The sequence below is a fragment of the Helobdella robusta genome (genome assembly GCF_000326865.2).
Source record: "Helobdella robusta unplaced genomic scaffold HELROscaffold_30, whole genome shotgun sequence".
NCBI classification, from domain to species: domain Eukaryota; kingdom Metazoa; phylum Annelida; class Clitellata; order Rhynchobdellida; family Glossiphoniidae; genus Helobdella; species Helobdella robusta.
Window position 1 is genome coordinate 2,127,018 of NW_008704502.1, and position 9,046 is coordinate 2,136,063.

Below are 9,046 nucleotides of genomic sequence, written 5' to 3' on the forward strand. Positions count from 1 at the left end.
TTAATAATAAATTAAACATTTCGTGATGAAATAATTAATATTAAAATTATATTACAAAATAATTGTAAAATAAACAAAATAAACAAAGTATATATAAATTTCATTCAGCCTAACCGGTCATTGAAATAGACGAAGATGTCTCCTTATAATAACAAAATGCACGTATAAAGAAAAAATAAAACACATAAAACAATGAAACGCACATTGTATTTAGAAAAATAATTTTCATGTAAAACGGAGAAGATATTGTTTGACGTGTGAAGAAGTTTGTCAAAAGTGTTTTGTCAAAAAAAAAATTGAAAACTAGCCATGCCGCTCTGCCGCTTGTAGCAACGATGGCTGATTCAAAATTTTACGGTGTTGGAAGGATGATTTTCAAAATTCTTCAAGTCGGTAATTTTCGGCTTACTTTGCGATTCAAAAAATACAAAATTACAACATTATGACGTAAAATATTTAAAATTATTTCAATATTTACTTTTTTTGTCTGGTGGTGGTGCAATCTTCCAATCCCCCTTCCCACTCTTTGGATGAATCGCTCTATATCAGGTCCATTGTTGGTAAATTCCGTCTAGTACAATAATTATTAATAATTAAATAATAATTATATAATTAATAATTAACAATACAATTATTCAAAAATAGTAATTGTCTTTTCAAACGAGTGAGGAAAATTAATTTCCTCGACAAGTTTTGTTAGACGATCTTGCATTGTCTCTTGTCACGTCGTCACATGTGGCAAGTCTATTGTTTGATAATTTTCTTCAAAGAAGATATACCGTAGATGATGTTTATTGATAGTTTATAGATGATATTTTTATTCTTCTATAATTTATTTTATATTTTGAAATATATTTTAGCAGTAATTTTAATTATTAACCTTATAATTTTATAATCTATTATTATTAGTAGTAATGTCGTTAGTATTGCGACTGATTTGAACTAGTCAGATAATTGATATAAAACAACAACAACAACACACGTTTAGACGACATTTTCCCCGAGATCGGGGGTTGCCGTTTGTCTACCTATGATGAAACCGAAATACCGCTCGACGCCATTCTGCCGGATACTGAGGGCCATTGTCACTTCTGTCATCATAAGTAATTTATTTGGCTAATTTTTACGCAGGACGCCCTTCCTTACGCAACCACAATTATAAGCGGTGGGCCTAGCCTTTGATGATCCAACATCACTCACATTTTAATGTCATAACCAGGACAGAGTCAGATAATTGATATCCGTGTTATAAATGGGTTTTTATGGTTTTCTTGGCAGAACAACTTTGTTGTTTAATATAAAAAATTTGATTTGTATTTAAAATCAATTTTTATATTGAAAAGTTTCAATAAAAAATTAGATACTCTAAAAAAAAGATTAAATAATGAATGTTCAAATGTTTTCGCATTAACTACAGAACCACACTAAATACGAAATCAATCACATTAATCATCCAATCACATTAATTACTGAATGCTTCTGAACATAAATTAAATCACTCTTCCTAATTCGTTTATTATTCCGCTTAACATTTAAAAAGAGAAAATTTATTCTCAATTTTATAATTTAAAAAAATACGAAAACACAATTGTGAAACAGTTATTAAATCATGATAACATATATATCAAATGTGAATAATGATGAAAGAATTAGACAGTTTTCAATAAAATATTGGATGTTCAACGCCAAACTCTTATGCAGTTTAATATAAACTACACTAAATTTTTATAAATCAAGAGAATTGAAAAATCGTTAAATTTATTGTTTAAATTACTGTAATGTGATCAAAGTTGTATATATGGAAAAGTTTTATTTCAAACTACGTGCACACGTTGCACAAATATCACGAATTAAAAGGCATAGATGATAGAATGAAAAGATTTCTTCTACCAAAAATGAATGAAGTAAAAAGTTATTCGATGAGTGTACATCAATTCCATGACAGAAGTAAATAAAATCATGCTTAAATTTTATTTGAAATAATTGAAATCCTCTAAGAAAGTTGAATACATGATATGAATGAACATTACAAACATGAATGAACATTACATGTTTGTAATGTTCATTCATGACATATGAATGAACATTACAAACATGCCCTTTACACGTTACGCTTCATCATCATCCTGCAGTATATGAGGCCGCTAAAATCACCATAAAAAAAATTAGTTGAGCCAAACGGACCGTTCACGTTTTGAACTTCACACCGATTGAACCAATTTCCTGATGACTTTAAAGAAGAACAACTACCGCCAAAATACTGATCGTTATCCTGATCAGGAGTTGAAAAGTTCATACCGTTGTGATAGTTTAAAACATTTTGCTTATCTCCACAGTATCCAGAAACGTCGATGGAAAACTTTTCATTTTCTGAGTTTATCTAGGTTTGTTTGTTTATTCATCTTGACATGATGATATTTTTTTAAAAAGTATTTGACAATGGTTACGAGTTATTGAAAATTTTAAAATAAGCAAAAACAATTATATATTTTTTAAATCAAAAAAAATGTAGAAGATGGAATGCTTCTTTCAAATTGTTATTTGAAATTTATAGGCTTGCAAAAAAAACAAACCCTAAAATGGTCATATTCATCAGAGTACCATTTACCACTGAAGAGAACTTCAAACCTCAACCTGTAATCAGCCGAGGTCGTTAATTGGTGCATCTTCTCCAAACCCAACCAGAAGTTTTTATAATAAATGCCGAAACCTGACTATGAATGGTAATAAACAAAAAAATTTAACAACTATTGAAAAAATATATTACACATAATACCTTGTACTCTATCCATTTTTGATTGAAACTCTGCGAGCCATCAATCCTCTGCTGAATGACAATCCATCCATTGACAGACGTGACAGGAGTTGAGTTGGCAAACGTTGGAATGTCCAACAAGATTGTTTCATTGGCAGCGCTGTAGGCTGATAGAACTACAATCATTACGCATTAGCGATAGTTATTCGGATGAGAATAAATGTTGGCTATACTTATTTTATCATTTTACTGAATGTATTTACCATGATTTTATTCATTATTTTTGTTATAAAAGTATTGTAACAATAACCTTGAGGATCGAGACAGATGGACAACTGCCTGTTAGCAGTGAGACACATGTAGAGAGCACAAGGATTTTTGATGCCAGGTAGTGAGTTGGAACAAGAGTAGAACAATCCACCGTTGAAGGTGAATGGGAAGTTGCAGGATTTGCTCAGGGTCAGCGAGAAATTTGTTTGTGGCAAAACGTCTTGTTAGTATGTCAGTTAATAAAAAAATAATTTTACAAAATTTTGGCACAGATTTATTATCTTGAAATTGTTGTGAAAAACTAAAAAAATATTTTTAATAATTTTTATTCATCGTTATTCTTTTTTATTATCAATGAAAATAAACATCAATTTAGAAGATATTTTACTTAGAGATGGTGAACAATTTAAACGCGTCCACATTTTGTTGCTGTTGTTTATGTTGAGCTTTCTATACAACAATAGAATGAATCAACTCACACATGCTGCTTGAGCCTAACAAATCAACTTTGAGTATTTAAAATTCAATAACTTGCAGCACTGAACCAATTGATGAAATAATTGTGCACAATGCTTCCTTTTGTGTGCGTGTGTATGTGTTTGCGTGTAAGTGCAAGTCGTATTCTGTAGAAAGTGTGTGTGTGTATGTGTGTGTGTATGTGTGCAGGTGTTTGTGTGTATACTGAGTGCTTGTTTGATCTCCATAAAGCATTTCGCGTAAAATTCTATATTGATGTTATGATGCGTAGCAACTCAACCATGCGCATGGTGAAACTAAAATTCAAATTTTTAAACCTCAGCGAAAATTATAATGTATCACTTATTGCTGATACCAACCGCCCACTATTACCAAGTTTAAAACTCGTTTTTGATATTTTTAATAGCGGATTTCGAAAGAAATACAAACAAGTTTATTGGTGGATTAATGAAAAGAGTTATTCACTAACATGCTGCCCGCTTGATCGCAATATCCTGAAATGAAAAATTAATCGGATAAAATTTTCTATTAAAAAATATCGTTACATAAATTGAAACAAAATTCTTCAAACAAAATACATCAAACTCACCCAGTAAGCGATGAAATTAGTCGTATTCTTACCCTTGGTGCAATTAATTTTGCCAGTGAATTGAAACAGTTGGCAATGTATGGCTGGAGCATAAATGGATGAATAATTGAATGCGTCGCAAGTTGGAGAAGCATAATGAGAACATTTGGTAGAACATTCCAGTAAGGATCGTATGTTGGTTAGTACGGTGATTGGTTCGGAAGCAAAACACATGGGATTGTTTGGCTCTTCTATCATTCCATACTTCTTTTCAACTGCTGATGAGTTGACTGATGATGACAGTAAAAAGATTGCCGGTAAAATTGCAACAAGCCACATATTCAGTTATTTCAGTTAACAATACACACTTTTATAAATTCAACACTTAAAATGTGATAAAATATTCGTGCTCATACAACAGATTCCCAGTTAATTCTTAGATACACTAAATCTGATATTCAGCGTTATTTCTCTTTTCTCAGTTGTCCTAAACAATTGCCGTATCATACCGACAATTGCTCATTATATTTCTCGTTAAAACTGCCAACATTCAAACAATGCGTTTGATCCAGTGCTCGTTCCTAATGATAATGAAAACGCGTCTTACACATACACACACACACATACATACATCCAAACACGTGCGCACGCACGCATACTGTATAAGTAAAATATTCACAACGTAGATTATACTGAATTTTGTATTCTTCTTATCTTATTATTTTTCAGTTTATGAATTTAATTCCTAACTATATATTAAGAAAGCGATGCTATTGTTGTAAGGTTGAAAATTCAAATTACTGAACAATAACGAACTGAACTGAGACTCCGTGTTTGTGTGATCAAAGATTCAAAGTCAGAAATTTGTCAACGTAAAATGTACCCCCTAATTGTTACACGCGCTTGCACTGTGTAGTCGCTAGGATTATTATTTTAAATATCATTTCGACGTTTTTATAGCAATTTTCTGTAACGTATTAAACGTTTAAATGTTAATGGCTAATTTTCTTATTATTTAGTTTTTTTATAATGCATATTCATTTAAAATTAATTTTGATTTTTCTGTTTTTTCTAATAGTTTCAAACGAAAATTTTTAAAGAAAACTTTCTTGCACCAAATTACTATATCACGTGATCAGTCAGATATACCTTCCTCGCCAGATTTTTCGTCAATCCTCACTTAACCAGTCGTGTAGGAAGTGAAAACGTAGGCAGACAAATTTACAACCCGTTATACAGATCTAACCAAAGTAAGATATTTTCACTAGTTGTCAAAGTCTTTGGTCTAGAAATGCAACATTGCAACATTACAATGAATCAAATGTTCTGACTAAGCATCTATAGGTAAACGATTGCGTATAATCAATCAATCAATTTTCGTTTAGCGTCCAGAGAGCCAGTTTCTCGAGGTAGGACGTTTGCGATTGCGTATAAAGAGATGGAAAAGAGCGTATATGCTTGTTGACTTTTACCAACCTATGTTTAGGCTTTCCAGAACTCAATGCAAGACTGCATGAATATCAATTTAGAATGAAGCCTTCTATGCTGAAAATCTAAGAAGCTTCATGGAAGTTCGAGTTGGAAAGTGCTGAAAATTATTAAAATAATCAGAATTGATAAAACACAGCAGGGTTTTGATAGAGAAAGTTGAAATTCCTTAAACTATATTTTGAAAAATCTGCATTCTATTCATGACATTCTGAAAATTTTCTAAAATAATTTATTATAAACATTTGTGACTCAAAAAATTGTGGAACATTAACAAAATACAAAAATGATTTTATTCATGTACTCATACAAAAATTTTCCAGTCATTTTATTAAATTAATAACTCCCTTATATTTCAGTTGAATGATATTATGAAAAATATTTATTCTTCTTCCAAGCTATAATTTATAAACTGTAATTAAGTTTATAACAAAAAATTAGCTAAAACTCTTTTCATTTACATAATCAAAGTCATCGTCATCACTGTCTTCACTATTTTCATCATCCAACTCATCAGCCTCTTCGGATATTTCATTTTCAATTAACAGTTGAAAAGCTTCAAATTCTTGAAAAGATAATTTTGCTACATTTTTTATGAAAATTGTGTCAGAAGATTCAAAAATATTTTTAATGAGAGGGTTTGCATCGTCAGAGCCAATGTGTTGGATGAGTTCAGGATCTGGTTTCTTATATAATCCACTTCTTTCCAACATTTTGTGCCTTGTTAATATTTTCCTTATTGGATATTTTAAAAGTTTGCTTCTAGAAAGCAGTCGCATGTTAATTCCCATTTCGTAATAAGCATAATTGATTTTATATTTGGTCACAGGCCAGTCATCAGTTAAAATATTTGGACACCTACTGACTAATAATTTTATATCAGCATTAACAAAATAATCAACAAGTTTTGAGTGATTGCATTTTATCTGTGAAATAGGGACATCTACAATGTCAGGATGGCTGCAAATTATTGATTGACTTTTCTTACCCTCAAACCCCAAAGCACGAACTGTAGCAAGAACTATCTGAAGTGATTCCACGGAATTATCGTCAAACAGTAAATCAGGTTGACTTGTTATGAGCGTTAGAGACTGAGAAGGATTGAATAAAAACTTCTTTAACGTTTTCATTGTTGTTCCCAACTGTCTATTTGAAACTGTCAATAAAATTGGAAACTTTTCAAAAGATTCAATAATGACGTTTCGAGAAAAATTGTAATTTTTTAGAAGGACGTATAACTCTGATTTTTCCAGATCTGGTCCTAGGCATTTATTTTTCAAACTTTCCCCATTAGGGGCATGTTTTGATTGTTGCAGTGACGGCTGTAGAGAGCCGGAGGAACAACTTGCAACACAAGAACTGCTGACGACGCGAGCGAATGTCAGCGTTAAGTATCGGTGGAGGAGTGGCATGGGCATGGCAGACTTCTGAACAAGCCAGGAGGAAGAAACTGGCAAACAACTGCAACCTTTTACTGCACATCTTGCAAACAACAGCCTACCAGTAAAGAGATGCATCGTCACAAAAATTTATGATAAAATGACAGATTATTTGTCAAGAATTTACATCATTTTTTTTATTAAACATTAAAACATTAACGACTGTTTACAAAGACATAGAAATTTATAACGAGTGCCCTTTTAGATACACTGATCCTGCGACGTTGGACATGAACGAAATGCTTTAAAACTGCAAAAAATGCTTTTAAAAAGATGTTGAAACGCTTTTTAATTAAATATTTAACTAAAATTTTCTTATATATTTTTTCGGCATAGGCTTTCCTTAGTTAATAGATAAACTATACCAACTACCAGTCTTTATTGACGCCATCACACATTTATCTTATCCAACACAAGTATCATACATATGTTATCTAATTTAATGATAATGATAATATATCTATAAAAATTTTAATAGTTATTGTCGTATGTGCTATGTATCATATAGTGCCAGATGAGTATTGGTTGCTTCCGAGACGTTGTTTAGGTGCTATAGTTCATTTCCTACATAGAAATTTTATACGCTAAGCTTAAAAAGTCGACATTTGGAGAGTACAAATTTAAAAAATCCAAATTCTCCCAATCATCAGTCAAACATGCTATCGTTTATATATTAAAACACTTAAAGACTATAACCACATAGTTAATAACCAGGAAACAATATAACTAACATCTTCCGAACGTGAGTAACGCAAGTTATCAATAAAAAGAACCATGGCATGGTTGTTCATTTCATTGTTCCAGAACAAAACGTATTTAAATAAACTGAAATCAAGATGTCATTCAACATATCATAAGGAATTAATTAACGCTAACTAATAATAGTCGTCGTATTCTATTCACTTGAAACCTTGTTGTCAAAATTGGATTTCTTGCTAAGAATAAAAAAGTAAAAACATTAACGTAAGGTCTGCATCATATGCATTGTCAAATAGTAACAATTTAGAACCAATAAATGCAAAAATTGAATCAATTCAAACAGAAATCAAAGCAGAAATTTTCTTTTTAACTATTGTTTTTTTTTACACATTTTGTCACATCACGGACAAATCATCGAAATCGGCGATACCGAAGTTCGTCGTGCCATAACCTACGAAACCATTTTTTGGAATGGTGCCAGGAAGGCTCACTGTGATTAACAACTTGTTATCTATGTAGAGAGAGGATACGGAATTCTGTGGTGTATAATTATAATATACATTTACATTACCCTTGACTAAAGACGAATCAGAGAAGAATTATTTAAAACTAAATGCGAATGTTGTAAAGAAAGAATTTGTAAACAAGAAAGAACCTTTGTGTCAATTTTCAAAGTGTACCATGTATCAAATTTCAATGGATCCTTCAGGACGCCTGTGGTTATCTTGCATGTACGATCTGAATTGATTTTCTTTTTATATTTTATGTCGCAAGCAGCATTACTATTTTCCTAAACCACAGTCTAACAATCAGAGATACTCTTTATGATATACCTCGATGAAGCTTCGATATTAAAACGTATGCATGTTTTAGGTAAGATATGACAATGTCACATATTATACATGAACCCAAAAACTTAGGTCATCATTTAACGTAAATATAAAATAGATTGCGAGATTTGAAATAGATCGCCACGAATACAAGTTAGCTTAGAACTGACTTAGAAGAATCTACAAAACCTGCAGTAAGAGAAACAATAGAAGAAATCTATCCAAAAACATTTGGCTAATAACGAACCAAGTCTGCAGTAAACTGCGTAAGAACTATCAGCAGGAAATATGGTGAAGAAAACTCCTTTCGCTGTCAGAGCTTCACAACCACCCCGATCTATCCTGGAGCCCACAAATGCACCTGTCGTTCCATTGCTACGTGGTATCAACATTTTCACGCTAACTGCCACATCTCGCCTTAGTGACAAAAATGTAGAACAATCGATTAACATTATTAACCTGCACCGATTCGGATATGAAAATTGAAAAGAAAATTATTGTCTTGAATGAGTTCGCCGCT

General features: G+C 31.6%; 3 protein-coding genes across 3 annotated transcripts in view; all 3 read right to left on the reverse strand.

The window, feature by feature from the left end:
* Window positions 1–2,227: 2,227 nt before the first annotated feature.
* On the reverse strand, window positions 2,228–2,845 carry HELRODRAFT_137131 (hypothetical protein; the record flags this gene model as incomplete). Its single annotated transcript, XM_009022145.1, has 3 exons — window positions 2,228–2,380; window positions 2,574–2,714; window positions 2,777–2,845. Coding segments are annotated over 3 exons (363 nt in total), but the record flags the coding sequence as incomplete, so codon positions are not given.
* Window positions 2,846–6,028: 3,183 nt separating this feature from the next.
* Window positions 6,029–6,427, reverse strand: HELRODRAFT_145121 (hypothetical protein; the record flags this gene model as incomplete). The annotated part of the gene is made up of 1 exon (XM_009022146.1): window positions 6,029–6,427. A coding segment is annotated over one exon (399 nt), but the record flags the coding sequence as incomplete, so codon positions are not given.
* A 1,664-nt stretch (window positions 6,428–8,091) lies between these two features.
* HELRODRAFT_157218 (hypothetical protein) overlaps window positions 8,092–9,046 on the reverse strand; it is a gene marked incomplete at both ends in the record, with an annotated part of 9,517 nt that continues 8,562 nt past the window's right edge. The window contains 3 exons of the mRNA XM_009022147.1: window positions 8,092–8,232; window positions 8,352–8,434; window positions 8,774–8,943. Of these exons, the coding sequence (XP_009020395.1) occupies window positions 8,092–8,232; window positions 8,352–8,434; window positions 8,774–8,943 (394 nt within the window). The remainder of the gene's footprint in view (window positions 8,233–8,351; window positions 8,435–8,773; window positions 8,944–9,046) is intronic.